Source organism: Coregonus clupeaformis, chromosome 1 (assembly GCF_020615455.1).
Source record: "Coregonus clupeaformis isolate EN_2021a chromosome 1, ASM2061545v1, whole genome shotgun sequence".
In the NCBI taxonomy this organism is placed as follows: Eukaryota; Metazoa; Chordata; class Actinopteri; order Salmoniformes; family Salmonidae; genus Coregonus; species Coregonus clupeaformis.
Window position 1 is genome coordinate 91,738,613 of NC_059192.1, and position 16,328 is coordinate 91,754,940.

The window sequence follows — 16,328 nt, forward strand, 5'->3', positions numbered from 1 at the left end:
TTGCTCACTTCATTTGTATTTTACTAGGTACACAGTTTATCTATTGACCTACTATTCAGAGGAAAATGGTGCTTATTACATTTTACATTTTAGTCATTTAGCAGACGCTCTTATCCAGAGCGACTTACAGTTAGTGAGTGCATACATTTTTTTCATACTGGTCCCCCGTGGGAATCGAACCCACAACCCTGGCGTTGCAAGCGCCATGCTCTACCAACCGAGCTACATCAGGCTGATAAAGTTGGTGACACGCCTACATACGTTGGACCTTCCTTTGAGCCAGAATAATACAATAATAATCCTGCAGCGACAGGAAATGTGAATTATTATGTGGATTCAAATTAATGGAACTGTTTTGTAGGGGTTGATAAATTTTTCGTTAGGGCAAATCAAGTCTGACATTTTAATGTGGAAATTACAAACTTTAGAATACTTTTTAAACATTGACTTTAAACACTACAAGTTTGTATTTCCTTCTGTGCAGGAAAATTCTCAGTAACAAAAGAGCCATCAAATTAAGATCCTACATCTGTACAGTAGCTCCTGTCGCCTAAAAGGAGCATGTACGTAAAATGAACTGCAAAAGTGGGTTAAGGAAAAAGTGTGTATATGAGATGAGATTGGGGTATAAACATGTGAATGTTTGCAATCAGCAGCTGGCTGGCTCTCCCTGATGGCCTCCACATCCTGGTATATACTACAGGGGAACAACCTAAATGCACAGAGGATGTGCTCCCATAAATATTATGATTGCAATATAAATCCTACATATACACACATCATATACACACATCAGCCGCTCATTTAAAACACACCGCTCTTCAAATCTAAACCCCCTCAACAATTTTTAGGTGAGGATAAAAAATTAAAATAAAGTTTGAAATAAATAAATAAATGAGAATTCCCAGTAGGGGGAATAATGATATGAAGCATTGTATTCATTTTGTTTATCAAGCAGCTCTTCAGGCCCGGGTGCTTACACAAGCAAAAGCCTTTCAGCAGCATCTGCAGCCAGCTGCATTTGTGCCTTACAGGTACACTGCAGGCTTCTCACCCGGCACGGCACAGCACAGCTGCCCCCGGCAACCCTGATCTGCTCCAGGTGTACCTGTGCCCTCGACACCCCTAAACCCCACCACCTCCACCGCTGTCTGCCGCCCACACCAGCCTAGGTCCCTGCAGATAACCCCTGTACACGCACGCACACACACACACACACAAACACACCTCCTACCAGCCAGTATATAACCTCTAAACACCTATAACCAGTTGCAAGACAAGCTATGGCAGCTCATATCCCCTCCACCTCCTCGCCCAACACCTTCCACCAGGCCCATACAACACCTCCTAAAAGCCTCCAGACCAGCCCTCCATCACCGCCCACTCAGCCTCCATCCCAACACACCACCCACAACACAGGCTCTCTCTCTTTACCTTTCCCTGCAACCAGAGGAAATAAAATAAATACAGCCCCTTTTTCCCTGTTAAAGTCTTGGCTCTGTCTTGGGATCAGAGACTAACTCCTCCAAGAGCCAGGCCTTGTCTTCTCCACACAGAGTGACAGACGATGAAGCTGCATTAGCTCCTCTGCTTATTCCACTCAGGATTGTACTGCTTTGATTCTGCTGTTATGAGTCACATAGTGCACCTGCGTCCATGTGTTAAGTAGAGACAAATAAAAGCCCTGCGTCCATTTACACAACAAAGAGATGTACCCCGCAAGGCAACCAATCTTTCTCTGCCTCCCTCCCTGTCTTCTGGCACCGCCCCACACATCCCCTTCACCTACTTCAGGAGAATTTTCCCATGCCGCTGCTTTCCTCCCTCTATTCCTGACAAACTAGTATTCAAACATAAATTCAGAGACAAAACACATCTCTCTCTTTTATGTCCTGTGGCTTGTTCCATATTTGATTTCAGAGGAACAGCGGTGGAGCTCGCGATTATCACAGCTCCCAAAAGCAAATCCAGTCTCTGAGCCACCCTCATCAAAGCCCCCTTTTTGTTCTCTGGGGAAGAATCCTTCAGCACCAAAGTAAAGCGGGATCTCTGCTAAAACCAGTTGCTTTTTTTTATTAAAAGCATCGACTTGTACCAGCGGCTGGGAATTTAAGGCAAGGCTTAATCGCCGCTTTGAGAATCCACCAGGATTTTCACAATGAACATCTGACTTAGTGATTTATGCATATTAATGAGGCCCGGCCCAGGCGGAGGCAAGCTGAGCTCCACACTTCCTCTGCATTCTAATGTCTTCTGCTCCACCGGGATTATTACCCATGGAAATGTCTCTGATTCTGCGCTATTAATCTCTGTCTGTCCTCCTGTTCGGCTACATAATGACTAATTAAACATCAAAAGAGCAGCGCCGGGGATCCGCTCTGACAGCTCTGCTCCCCGCGCCCCGCATAGCCCCTCATCCCAGGAGAGGAGCTGAGGAGACCACGCTGTGACAGGACAGACCCCAAAATCAATCACCCCAATGTACACACACATACACACACTCTAGTACACACACACACATGCGCACATATACACACACAAAAACAACAAGGCAGGGCTATGGGCTCCTTACACATCAACCAGGTACCACCAGTGCCACTGCAGAGGACGTCTTTGAAGAGTCAAGGAAAACAAGTGAAATCCCAGCTAAGTTTGTGCGACAGTAATGTCAACAGCTCTCTTTGTCTGTGTGTGTGTATTTGTGTGTGCACAGTGCGTGTGTGTGTGTGCACATGTGTGTGTTTGTGTGTGTGTTTGGTTAAGCTCACTGAGAGATCTATTTATATATGAGAAGTATAGCAGGCAGATGAAATGATCTTCCACTCACAGATGAAGGCAGCCCAGGAGGGACCTTACGAACTTTCTTTGTCTGTAGAGGATCTGTGGAAAGATAAAACAGGATTGAGGCAATAGAAAAGGCCTTTGTGGGATGTAAACAACACAACAGCTCATTCACACACTGGCATAAAGAGGGGAGTGACGAAAGGATGCCATCCCTGGCCTAACATGCTTTTCTTGCACACAATCAAGTCAAATCAAAAACAATTTGTCATGTAAAACGCAAAACAATTTGTGCGTGTTGTGTAATCTATTGTAATCATCAGGATAATCATTATTAGCGTTAAAATAAGAGTTTAAATGGCTAAGCAAAAGTCATTCATCCATTGAAAACACAGGGACTCCCGCAGGCTTGTTCATGGAGTTAGTGAAAACAGATCAATGGTCTCTTACAAACAAGTTCACATTCTGTAAAACAAGTGCTCTGGCTTTGGCTTTGCTACATCGTTTGGTCAGCTTGAGGTTTAGAATTGTGTCAGCACATACTGCTCTAAACATGACACTAGACTATAATGCCATTGTCAGGGACTATTTTGTACCAAAAATGAGGACAACTTGCCCTGCTCTGTACCTCTATAGGTATGGGTTAATTGGCACTGACCAATGGGAGCAGGTTCCGGTATGGGGCGTCTTCTGGGGTTGGCCCCGGTGAAGGGAGGGTAGAAGGGAGGGGCAGTTTTCCCCGATGTGGTCACAGGCCCAGGACTCACCAGACCAATGTCCGGTCGCATATTGGCCTGGAGGAGACAACAGAGAAACAACAGATAAGTGGAGCACAGCAGATGTGAAACTAGTGTGTGTGTGTGTGTGTGTGTGTGTGTGTGTGTGTGTGTGTGTGTGTGTGTGTGTGTGTGTGTGTGTGTGTGTGTGTGTGTGTGTGTGTGTGTGTGTGTGTGTGTGTGTGTGTGAGAGAGAGAGAGGAGGGAGGATGTACTCGTACAGTCAGGGGGTGATCTCATGCACTGTCAAATTTTATCTGTGAGACACTTGGCCATGAATCAGCCATTCCCCTAATGATCTATTAAAGAGCATTAATCAATCCATTGAGCAGCTTTATGGAGATGTGCTCCAGTGGGAATAAGGGGCCACTGTGTGTTATGGTACCATAATTCACTAACAATCTGCCCTCAGACAAAATACATTTCTCTTTAACGGTAAAGACAGTAAATACCTCTTTTCACAACAGCAGACGAGCGCAGCCACCTCAATTAATGCATGTCCACTTAGTAGTAAAAGAGTTCTTATTCAAAATGTAAAATATATGTGTTAATGAGTGCTTCCTGTGGAGCTGATAAAAGGTATAATGTTTGTTTGAAAACATTCTGAAAAAATGGTACTGTTCTATAATGCTGGTAAATTATGCTTTGTTATGGAGCATCAGCATAAGAAATTGAATCACAAGATACAAATTTCAGTTACTATTTTTTATACACACACAGTCATTTGTGTACTCCTGTGTGCGCCACTGTTAGCAGCTCCACTGAACTCCAAGGAGACATCGATCCAATCAGTCTGACCTAGTGATTTCCCTCTCCTCCAGCCTGCAGTGGAACGGTATTGATCAGCAGCGATCACGGCCTGAGGGCATCCTCAGACACAGCCAGGGACATGTCCTGACTTGCAGGAGCAGCTCTTTGAAGGGAGGGGGCGCAGGGAGGTGCAGGGGGGTGGGAGGCGCATGGGGGGGTGAGAGGAGGGCAGCTCAAGGCTCATTAAACCATCTGTCTGATCTCAGGATCTGTGAGCTCCCCCGAAAACCACGCCGGCTTAACTGGACAAAACGTCCGTCCCAGAGACCTGGGAGTCACCAGGCCACCAGCCTGCTGGACCTGTGTCTGATCTCAGGCACACGTATCCAATTAGTGGAGGAGAGCCGAGATGACACAGAGCTGTACCAAAACCTGCCTCTGATCTGACAGTCCCAGATTAGTGGGCTGGAGTCCAGAGTCCTCAGCACCCTCCTCTCTTGTTTACTGTGTCATGTGACTGAGCTGAGGCACCCTCTGGAAGGTTCCAGCAGCCTCCAGGCTCCACCAGTATCCACTCCACTCCAGTGACCACTGTGCCCCCAGCAAACAGGCCAAATAAGGGCCTGGACCAATTAGTCTAATTTGCTATGGACCGTAAGTGGAGAAGGAGGGAGGGCCGAGGTGAGTGAGGACACCTCAGAGGAGTGAGCTGCTCTGGAGACTGGAGCCCTCGTGTGCTACAGTAGACTGAGAGGGCTGGGGATTGACACGGTAACCAATGACATTAATCTAACATAGGTCAGAGGGATGACTTTGACCTTGGTCAGCATCATTATTATTATCTGAATTCCCTGGGTATTTCACCTACGATAAATACAAATATTTCCCCAAAATCTAATCAAAACCCCTCACAATAACACCAACATGGTATTGAGGTGGTATTCTAAAAAGACCATAGATTCTGATTTTAACTGATTGAAATGAAGGCCATCAAGTCCTGTGAAAATCAAGTCTGCCACCGCTTTACTGCAGTAGAAATGAGTGGAGAAGCAGGCTCTGCAAACTGACAACCTGTCACAGAGGCCACTGCATTGACATTGACATGGCACAACAGACCAGACCAGACACTCTTCTGCTGCCTTTGTTCAATTATATTAAATCCTCCCAGCAATATTAGCTGGTGTTTCTTTTTTAGAAACTACTGCATGGATCAAAAACCATACAAGAGCCACAAGAGGTCAGATGAAATACCAATTACCATGTAATCTACACATAGTAAAGCATTGGAAACTCAAGCGAGGCCAGGGTTTATTGGTTGTTGATTACATAGATCTTTAAATCATCAGAATCCTATTTAAAGATGACAGAAAATGTTGTTATGCTTTCATGAAACTAAACCCAAAATCTTTGATTTTCTGGAGAGAAAAAAAGAGAGATAATTGAGACGAAGAAGAAAATAGACAGATAATTGAGTGAAATTGAGTTAACAGCCAAGGCTTGTTCTGTTCTGTAGTCAGTGTGTGTGTGTGATTGTCTAAGGAGAGGTAGAAAATGTCCTCCCCTAGCACTCCAATAACACACTTGCATCAAACGACATTGCAGTCTATCATGTTGCTAATGCCCAATACCTGACACAAGGCTTTATTATGGCAAGAATCTCCTGAATCACAGGGCTTTCTGCCCAAGCCTCTTCACATCTCAATGACCATCTTCCACAGTGAAATGTCACGCGGATTTGAGGAGATAATGGGAGTCGTCTGTCAACTGCATCCTGTCACTTTAATCAGGCTAATCCGACTCGCAGGAGGCACACAGGAGCTACCTGCGGAACAGAGCGCTGCTGCCGCCACGGCAACACAGCAACCCGGCAACCTGACAACCCCTCTCTCCCCTTCTTTCTCCCAACCCCTCTCTCCCCCTCTTTCTCCCACTCTCTCTCCCCCGTTCTCCCCCTTTCTCCCCAGCCCTGTTCATTACCTCATCCCACTGGGGACATAGGGCCAACTCAACATGGGCACACACAGAACAGTGTGCCCGCACTCCCAGTGAGAGAGAGAGAGAGAGAGAGAGGGATGATATGCTGAAGGACTTCAATTAAATCAGATTTCCTGCTATTATGATCAAGGCAGAATAACACCTTACCATACCACAAAGACAATGAGTGGATAAACTGGGCTCTTTTTCTTTTACTGGTGTGTATATAACAACTGTCCAAAAAGATAAAGCCTAAAGGTTTAAAACGGGTTGATTATTGTGAGACAGACATGCTCAGTGGAATAGGGGGCCACAGCTGGCTACAACACTTTGAATATTTAACCCAATAAGACGTGGGGAGTTCTTCATCAAGTTCAAATGATGCAATAATCCGTTGCTGAGCGAGGCAATTTGCCTAGACTTGATGACAAGCCCACAACTGATGGTCTGTTTGGCAGATATCTGGCCCTATTACGGGACTTTCCAAAAACCTACCTCTTGATAGATTGTTTGTGTGTTTCGAATTTCCATTCCTGGTCCTCCGAGAAGAAAATACAATGTTACCTTTTATTAGGTTAGTGTGGATGGATTATGAAATCTCCAGCATACGGGGGTTGTGAACATTTAGGCTGCTCATTAAAAGATAAACAACGCCTGATAAACTTTGCACCTGAGAGCTTTGCTTATGCGTGATTCGGCTGGGCAAGATTCAGCGGTGGAGCCCTGTCGATAATCAATAGAAGGGTTATACAATATTAATAATGTATTTTCCAGCCAGCATTCTTCCTTCATTCTCTAAAGAATGAAATGGCTTTTTTGGTCTTCCTGTTTTTTTCTAGGACCAGACAAACTGAATCTCTGCCAGCCTCAGATCTCAGCAGCTGCAGGCCTGCATCAATTCCCCAGTTCCCACACAAAATGTCTGAACTGGCATTCCCTCTCCAAAAAGCTCTTTTATGAATGAGTAAACGAGCTCTCGACTCACATCAGCTATATTTTCACTGTGTCTGACTGGAAGCACAGACCTCTGTATGACCACATAGTTGTCAGTAGTAATGTGTACAGTGTGTACAGTGAGGGGATAGAAAAGTGAAGGGTACTACTCTGGCACATGATTAGCTTGAGGTTAAGCGAGTGGGTTAACAAGTGGGTCAATGAGGTCAGAGGCTCCCTTGATCTTTAGGTTAAGCCCAAAGAAGTGGGCTCTATCTTTTAAAGACATCTTTCAGACGTAGCCCTAAACCTAAGTCCAGACTTGGCATGCAAACCCCTAATCCCAATATCATTGACCATAATGTGGAATATAAAAGCTCAGTACTGGGAACAGTGGAGGGTGGAGTAGACTCTGACGGAAGCCATTTTCTGTGGAACTTCTCTTACTGGTCTCACAGCCAGAGCAGAGTGAAAGGGAATACAGAGAGACTGGCGACAGAGTGGGAAGAGTCAGAAAAACAGTGAGTGAGAGCGAAAGAGGAGAACAGAGAGAAGAATGAACGAGGGAGAGAAAGAGGAGGAAAAAGTGAGAGAGAGAATATGAGAGCTCTCCCCATTGACTTGCTGACGTCAGACCGAGAGAGAGAGAGGGAGCTGTGGCTTGTGCACACAATCAGGCCTTTGTGTTGAACATCTGTGTGGCTGTGAGAGGGGAGCTGGGCTGAGCCTGGCTTAATGGAGGTGCTGATAGTGGTGTTTCTCTGTGGTTTTCGGCTGCCCCTGCTAGACCCTGCTAGACTACACAGGGCACGGAGAAACCCCTCAGCCCAGACAGCGAAGACCTGAGGACGCCCCACTGTAATCACTCACTCATTATCTCTAAGCCTCCACACCTCAGAATATTCTCATGAGCTTTCTTGTTCGCTTTATAAACCATCTCTGGTGTAAACATTCCTTTTCACTCTAATTATACTACCAACAAAGGCATTTTATCTGATGAGCTGGACATGCCAATTAGTTTTAACAATGTATTGAGAATGCCCAAACAAGGAGAATTAAACAAGCAGAGTTGACCACACTATATTTATATTTGAGTCATTTAGCAGAAGCGCTTATCCAGAGCGACTTACAGTAGTTAGTGCATACATTTTCTTAGCGGTGCCCCGTGTGAATTGAACCCACAACCACGGAGTTGCAAGCGCCATGCTCTACCAACGGAGACTCACTAAGCAGAAAATAGCGGATATCAAACTTACCTGGCAGCCAGACACGCCAGGCTCTCTTCCATAGGCTGGAAATGGAGCCCTCTCTGCTGATTTACCTGTGGAGACACAGAGAAAACTGTTTTTAGACTAACACCATTGACACCACATCATGGTCTAGAAGTCATGGTTCTTATTCATTGTGTCTTCAAATACTAAATCATTCACACTTATACCAGTCACATATTAGGCCACTCTTTAGGCCATAAACCACTGCTCCATATCATAATGCAGATCTGTACAATATGTTACGTAGAATACGTATTCCTTAAGCTATAAGAGATCCTCCTAGACAGAGTTGCTGCATCAGTGTCACACGTCTGGTGTGCAGCACTCCTCCTGAGAGAAATGCTTCCAGGCAGCTGTCAGGAAAACAAATAAAACACACAACGCACAAAACACATGAATCATGTTCCTCACAATATACTAAACTCAGCACTTTTACCCCAGCGGGAAAAAACAAGAGGTTCCTACAAGAAAATGATAAACAACTTTAACAACATCGTACATTATTTTTGTCAGACTTTCAAACATTGCAAGCACCAGACGCAGCACTGGAACTAAATTCGGTTGACTCTGGGGAAAAGGTAAATATTCTAGTGAGTTTAAAACTTGCATAGCCAGGAGATTCTGTTACGCTCTGACTGAACAGAACTTCATACTGGCATGCCCAGGTGAACAGAGGCACATGTTGGAGGATTCACGTCTCTGAGTATTGCTGCGGGGCACAGTCGTACTGCATCTGCACACAGTCTCCAGAGAGCTAGAGAGGAAGCTGCCAAAATCAGGTAGGGTGGTTTAACTGACAACGCTGCTTCCCTTTTGGTAGCAACACAACTCATTTGATATGATATAACATTTCTGGGTTAGCTCTCTCGCAAAGGAAGGAGCATTTAGTTGTGGGTTAACTACATACCCCGAGCCACCGCAGAGGGAGAGAACATCTGTTTTGGCTGACTAAAAAGGTTATACCTGTTTTGTTTTTTTTACATTTCCTAAGCTGCACCTCAGCCTCTGCATGGTTTGGTCTCCATCAGTATCACTTAGTCCCCCTGTCTCTCCCCTGTGAGGAGACGTTCGTGCCCACAGTGAAATATTCATCCCCAGCATGTGTTTTGTTATACATTCTCTGTCCACCGTGAATAATTGATGGCTGAGTGTTGTTGTTTCTAACCCCAGCAAAGCAGGAAGTCATGCTCAGGAAAACCTCCTCTCTCTCTCCAGGTCTGGCCCTACCTACCTACCTACCTACCTACCTACCTACCTACCTACCTACTAGGGAGAGAGGTAGCTAGCTAGCGGTGTGGCGCAGCACAGACAGGCAGGCAGCTCCCCTGAACTTCTGGAGCACGACCCGGCCAAGCATTGTAACACGCCCAGGGACCTGAGCACAATCAACAACGCTGCAGCTCAGCCCAAACCAAGGGGAAAACATCCCTGAGGAACCCAACGGTAAACAGGCATTTAACTGTTTAGTGTGCCGCCACGCATGATCACACAGTGCTAAGAGTGCAGCATTGGTAAACAAAGAGATGTTCCCATTCTCATGTCACTGCACTTACCAGCACACCACCGTGTTTACCACAGCAACATGTGTAGATACAGAGGATGATAACAATACTGAGATGTAGATAGATTTATTTTGAGTTATATATATATATATATATTAGATGTGTATAACATTTGTGCTATATACTGTCTAGAAATCACCAGCATGTGTTTTTATTTTTAGGGGGAGGACATGACAAAATACTAAAGTCTGTACATCAAAAGGAAAACCCCAAAACACATTGATGAATCTCTATTCAAATGCTAAATATGATATTTTCTTTTTTTAAATTTTCAAATTTAATGCAACACAGTATATTTTGGGGGTGAGGTTGTACATTTTCATAGGCAACAAATGCTTTCAGTGGATAATGTAGAAACCTTTTAGAAATGTTCCAGTTAGAAAGAAAGAACAGGGTGTGAAAGAGAAGGTTCTGTAGAAGACCGGCGGATCCATTGGTGCTCAAGACACAAACACAAAGATGAGAAAATAATGGGGTATCGCTCATAACATACAGTCATCTACATGATGAAAGCCTCCAAAAAGGAATATGGGGGAGAAAAAGTATCTTGGAATGTCAGAAATCAACAATGTAAGACAGCCCAGCTATTGCAATTACAATTTGTTTAAGTGTTACTGGCGAGTGTTTGTGCCAAGCAGGCTGCTGGCTGCGACGCTGATGTTTGAGGAACCGGTGCCAGCTAGCGCAGCTGTGAGGCTACTGCCCCACCCCCGTCGCCCACCCACCCCAACCCTCACTCACCCTCCACACCCCCCACTCTCTCCTCCATGAGCCAAATGAGTCACTCGGTGGAGAAGGATGCAGGGGGCATTGGCGAGGGGAAGGGCCAAGTGGGAGCGTGGCTAGAGATGAACTTCAGGATCTGGTGTAGAGGTCACTGATTAACAGGGTTCTGGGCTCGGCTCGCCTGCCATGCTGCCTGCCTGATACGGATGCTCCTCTAACCCCCTTTTTATCTAATCACATCCTCCATCTCCCCTTAGCACTGCTAGAGGAGTGACAGGCTAGAGGGGCTCTGTGCTCAATAACCTGCCTGGCCCAGCACTCCCCTCTGTCTCCCCCTGCCTGTCCCCCTGGAAGCCACCAGCAGGCACTTCCCCTCTGTAATAGGACACATCATACATTATAGAAACCCTCTGACTGAGATGATTAATGGAGCCAAATCATCACACTTAAGAGCAGAGCGCATGTGGAGTGTGATGTGTGGGTCGAGGACACAGTACAAGACCTGGGAGAGAGACTCTCACATGCCAGTGGCTGAGGGGAGGCAGAGAGCCAGGGCAGGATCACTGTGCTTTGATTGTAGAGGGCACTGCTGCTGCTGCTGCTGCTGCTACTACCGAGACTGCTAACTCAGCCATTTAGAAACTTGGTTGAAGGAAACTTGGCTCAAGGAAAACCTAAGGAAGTTTTCTACAATACTTTAACAAAAGACTTCTAACAGAGAAGTAAAAGGTAGACTGGATAGCATTCCATCAAAGACCACCTAAACTCTTTATGGCCTGGCTGTCTTGCCATGAAAGTTAGTTCAGGAAAACATCAGTATTAATAGCAATTAACAGCTAATAGGTACTTTCAACGGTATCACTCAACGTTTCTTAAACCACTAATCATGTGAAGTGATGGAGAAGTTGATCACAGGTCTGGTGGATGTGTGTTCAAGATGCTGAAGCAGTGAAGAACAAGTGATGATAAATCAGGTGGAACATATTGGCACTTAGCTTTTTCTTCTAAAGCCGAGCGAGCACCCGAATTAGACCGACAAATACACCCTCATCACAACACAGCGCTCTCCTCTGTCTCTAGCAGACATAACTCAATCTGAGGAGAATAGGTCCCCGTAATAACCTATATTTACAGAGCAAGAACATGACTCGAGCCATTAAATCTTAATTCTCCTTTATGAAGCACTGAAGTCTGAAACAAGACCTCATCCATCAAAGCCCACTAATGTTGTAAGCGAAAAGAGGAATGAAAACCATGAGAACAAGAGACCAATTTCACCAGAGGAGTCGCAGGCCTGACACTTTCCAGGGCATTAGCCATGCTGGTTATTATCTCCCCAAGCAGGCCTGTACTATCACAGCCAGCCTGGCATTCACAACACCAGCCCTAATATCATTATTACAAGATTTGTTCTGAGCAGGTGCAGTCGGCCTACAGAAAGCAATATTCTCTCCAACTGTTTCATTTTTTGATTCTTGTCTGTGACAGTTTGTATTTTGTATATATAATTTTTTTTTACATTTCTGTACTTCCCGAGACTACAGTTGATGGATGGGATGCTAAGTAAATTCATCATTCTGCCAGCGAGGAAGAAGGCCGGGCTGTCCAGGTGTTGACACACGTGTCCAACAAGAACAGTGTTGACACCGGCGCAGACGCAATCCCCCAGACACATGATGCAAAAACAACAAGAATAAACCGGCTTAATTACAGCCATCACTGCAGATGATCTAAATATAAATGAAGTCCACTGGGACAAACACCTTGGATAATACTGTGTCTCCTAGCCAAATCAATTACACTGATGACACCGGCTCAATCTGAAAATCAATTTGAATGGAAAAAGGCTTCCTTCAATTCTGGCATACGACCAACACTGTCTGAATGTATACGTTTCACAATATACATTTGGCATTTTGAATGGTAAAACGTGGCCATTATGATTATGATCGCCTAAATTTGAAAACAGTTTGACATTGAATGCAATGCAATAGAGGTGTTGCGACCCATTATGTTGAACAGTTACCATCAATACCAGAAATAGAGCAGATTTGTCTATGCTAGTGTGTAGCAGTCGAGACATTGATTTTCCCTCCACCCTATAATTCACCCTTACTGAACTGAATGACTTGCTTAGATAGGGTATAATGAGTGAGTGATGTATAAACAGCATCTGTAACATAAAATATTGAAATGAAATTGGGATGCAGCTCAGAATTAAAAGGCAGGCGTTGTGAGGAGTCATTCACAGTACAGCTCCCTATTGATTGGAGCATGGCGGTGCTGTGGAGCGCGCCTTGTTTTGATACTCTGGGAGGCAGTGATCTAAGCATCTCTAGGGATCAATTCAAAACCCCAGCCACAAAAACAGCCAATTAGTGAGCTCTGCTCCGCTCCCTCCGCTCTACAGCATCGCCGATGCATTCCTACCGAGGGCCTCTTTGTTTTTCCACCCTGAGACCCCTCGGCTCACCTCGCTGGTAAGGAAGGCACGGCCCAAATAAAACAAACACACAACACAGAATCAAATCAAAGTTTATTGGTCACGTACACAGATTTGCAGATGTTATAGCAGGTGCAGCGAAATGCTGATGTTTCTGGCTCCGACAGTGCAGTAATACCTAGCAATACAAAACAATCCACATATTCAAAAAGTAAAAAAAAGATCTGAAATATCAGAACGAGCTGTATCAGAACAAACAATGTCAGAGACCGGAATATAAAAATATATACACTGAGTGTACAAAACATTAGGAACACCTTCCTAATATTGAGTTGCAGCCCCCCTTTTGCCCTCAGAACAGCTTCAATTTGCTGGGGCATGGACTCTACAAGGTGTCGAAAGCATTCCACAGGAATGCTGGCCCATGTTGACCACAATGCTTCCCACAGTTGTGTCAAGTTGGCTGGATGTCCTTTGGGTGGTGGACCATTCTTGAAACTGTTGAGCTTGAAAAATCCAGCAGCATTGCAGTTCTTGACACACTCAAACAGGTGTGCCTGGCACCTACTACCATACCCCGTTCAAAGGCACTTAAATCTTTTGTCTTGCCCATTCACCCTCTAAATGGCACACATACACAATCCATGTCTCAATTGTCTCAAGGCTTAAAAATCCTTCTTTAACCTGTCTCCTCCCCTTCATCTACACTGATTGAAGTGGATTTAACAAATGACATCAATAAGGGATCATAGCTTTCACCTGGAATCACATGGTCAGTCTATGTCATGGAAAGAGCAGGTGTTCCTGTGTATATACACTACATGACCAAAAGTATCGTCGAACATCTCATTCCAAAATCATGGGCATTAATATGGAGTTGGTCCCCCCTTTGCTGCTATCAGCCTCCACTCTTCTGGGAAGGCTTTCCACTAGATGTTGGAACATTTCTGCGGGGACTTGCTTCCATTCAGCCACAAGAGCATTATGCTGAAACAGAAAAGGGCCTTCCCCAAACTGTTGCCACAAAGTTGGAAGCACAGAATCGTCTAGAATGTCATTGTATGCTGTAGATTTCCCTTCACTGGAACTAAGGGGCCTAGCCCGAACCATAAAAACAGCCCCAGACCATTATTCCTCCTCCACCAAACTTTACAGTTGGCACTATGCATCTGGCAGGTAGCGTTATCCTGGCATCCGCCAAACCCATTCGTCCGTCCAGATGGTGAAGCGTGATTCATCACTCCAGAAAATGCGTTTCCACTGCTCCAGAGTCCAATGGTGGCGAGCTTTACACCACTCCAGCTGACGCTTGGCATTCCGCATGATGATCTTAGGCTTGTGTGCGGCTGCTCTGCCATGGAAACACATTTTATGAAGCTCCCGATGAACAGTTATTGTGCTGACGTTGCTTCCAGAGGCAGTTTGGAACTCGGTAGTGAGTGTTGCAACCGAGGACAGACGATTTCTACGCACTGTGAGCTTGTGTGGCCTACCACTTTGTGGCTTAGCCGTTGTTGCTCCTAGACATTTCCACTTCAATATAACAGCACTTACAGTTGACCGGGGCAGCTCTCGCAGGGCAGAAATTTGACAAACTGACTTGATGGAAAGGTGGCATCCTATGACGGTGCCACGTTGAAAGTCATTGAGCTCCTCAGTCAGGCCATTTTACTGCCAATGTTAGTCTATGGAGATTCCATGGCTGTGTGCTCAATTTTATACACCTGTCAGCAACCAGTGAGGCTGAAATAGCTGAATCCACTAATTTGAAGGGGTGTCCACATACTTTTGTATTTATAGTGTATATAAATGGTGTGTATAGACAGTATGGACATCATATGAATAGAAAAGGTGTGTACAGCAGTAGTTATATAGGATGAGCAATGACTAGAATACAGTATATACGTATAAAGTGAGTAAAATAGTATGTAAACATGAGGAAATAGAGGGTAATGCTAAAGCCAAATGAACAGATTATACAACTGTTCCCCCCTCTTTCTTTCTAGTGTGTGCTGTGCCTGTGAAGGAGCCCAACCCATGCTCCTGTCCGTGCTTTACGAGTGCTAGCCAAGAACCTCATCGCAATCCATTATCCCTGTCAAGTTAATGTTCCATGTTGAGCCATATGGCAGTGCTAACACACGCAATAAAGGAAATTCCTTCAACTTGTTACAATCAGCACTTTCAGCTGTCCAAAAAACAAACATAAACAGCTTTATTGTGTTTGCTGCATTTTCTGTTGATATTCACGACAAAAACAGGAAAGCCGACAGGAAAAGAGAGAGACGGGGGGGTGAAGAAGGGGTGGACTCAGTGACCTGCAGTGTGAAAGGAGAACATAGGAAATTGGTTTTAGACCACTTTTGTACTACAGAGCAGTTCCATTTCCACCCTGATATTCTACACTAATCCTGTAGTGGAAAGTTCTGGTCTCTTTGGAAACCTTGACATAAAGCACTGCATTGGGCATGCTCAGTCGCTCCCAAACACAATCCACTGGCAAGCGCGACATCACAGCCGTGAAGAAAGCAGCACACCCACTCACTGGTTTCCCTGGCTTTTAAAATGGAGCCTTTTGTTTCCTTCTCTCAAGTGTTTGTGTACATCCATCCTGTTTCAGGCTTTTGATGTTTCCGCCAGGTTGTGTTGGACAGTAAATAAAAGCTGTGCTTTGAGTTGGGCTGGGGTTGTGGAGAGGTCAGCAGGGTGGTGAGGGTAGTACATCAGCCCCTCCTCCCTCTCTGATGTAGCAGTCAGTGCCCACAGTCCAGCCAGCCCAGTCCAGGTACCAGCAAGGCAGAGGCCCACACTGGGGGCACAATAAAGCTCTGGGGAAACAACTCTCTCTTCCCACCCTGAGCTCAGCATCAATTTCTGTTAATTACAGCCTTGTCAGCAGCAGCATTATTCAAACAGCCAGCGCAAATGTTAATGAGTTCTTTTGCATATTTATTTTTTCTTTTGTTGAAATGTCATTGATTATTACGTTCTACGATGATGAATGCCTCCGCTGATGCGCTCTGATATGTAATTAGTCATTAGGTGGAATGAATAGATCAATTAAAAGAGAGGGGCCGGGATTAAGAATAATCAGAATCAAACGAGGAGGAAT

The 16,328-nt window shown here is 45.1% G+C and overlaps 1 protein-coding gene across 5 annotated transcripts in view; it reads right to left on the reverse strand.

The window, feature by feature from the left end:
* The window catches only part of tcf12 (transcription factor 12), a 90,592-nt gene that overhangs the window by 36,052 nt on the left and 38,212 nt on the right, over positions 1 to 16,328 (reverse strand). For all 5 annotated transcript variants that reach the window (XM_041894119.2, XM_041894157.2, XM_041894165.2 and 2 more), the window contains exons 6-8: positions 8,471 to 8,535; positions 3,440 to 3,575; positions 2,828 to 2,880 (exon numbers count right to left, since the gene is read on the reverse strand). In XM_041894119.2, the coding sequence (XP_041750053.2) occupies positions 2,828 to 2,880; positions 3,440 to 3,575; positions 8,471 to 8,535 (254 nt within the window). The remainder of the gene's footprint in view (positions 1 to 2,827; positions 2,881 to 3,439; positions 3,576 to 8,470; positions 8,536 to 16,328) is intronic.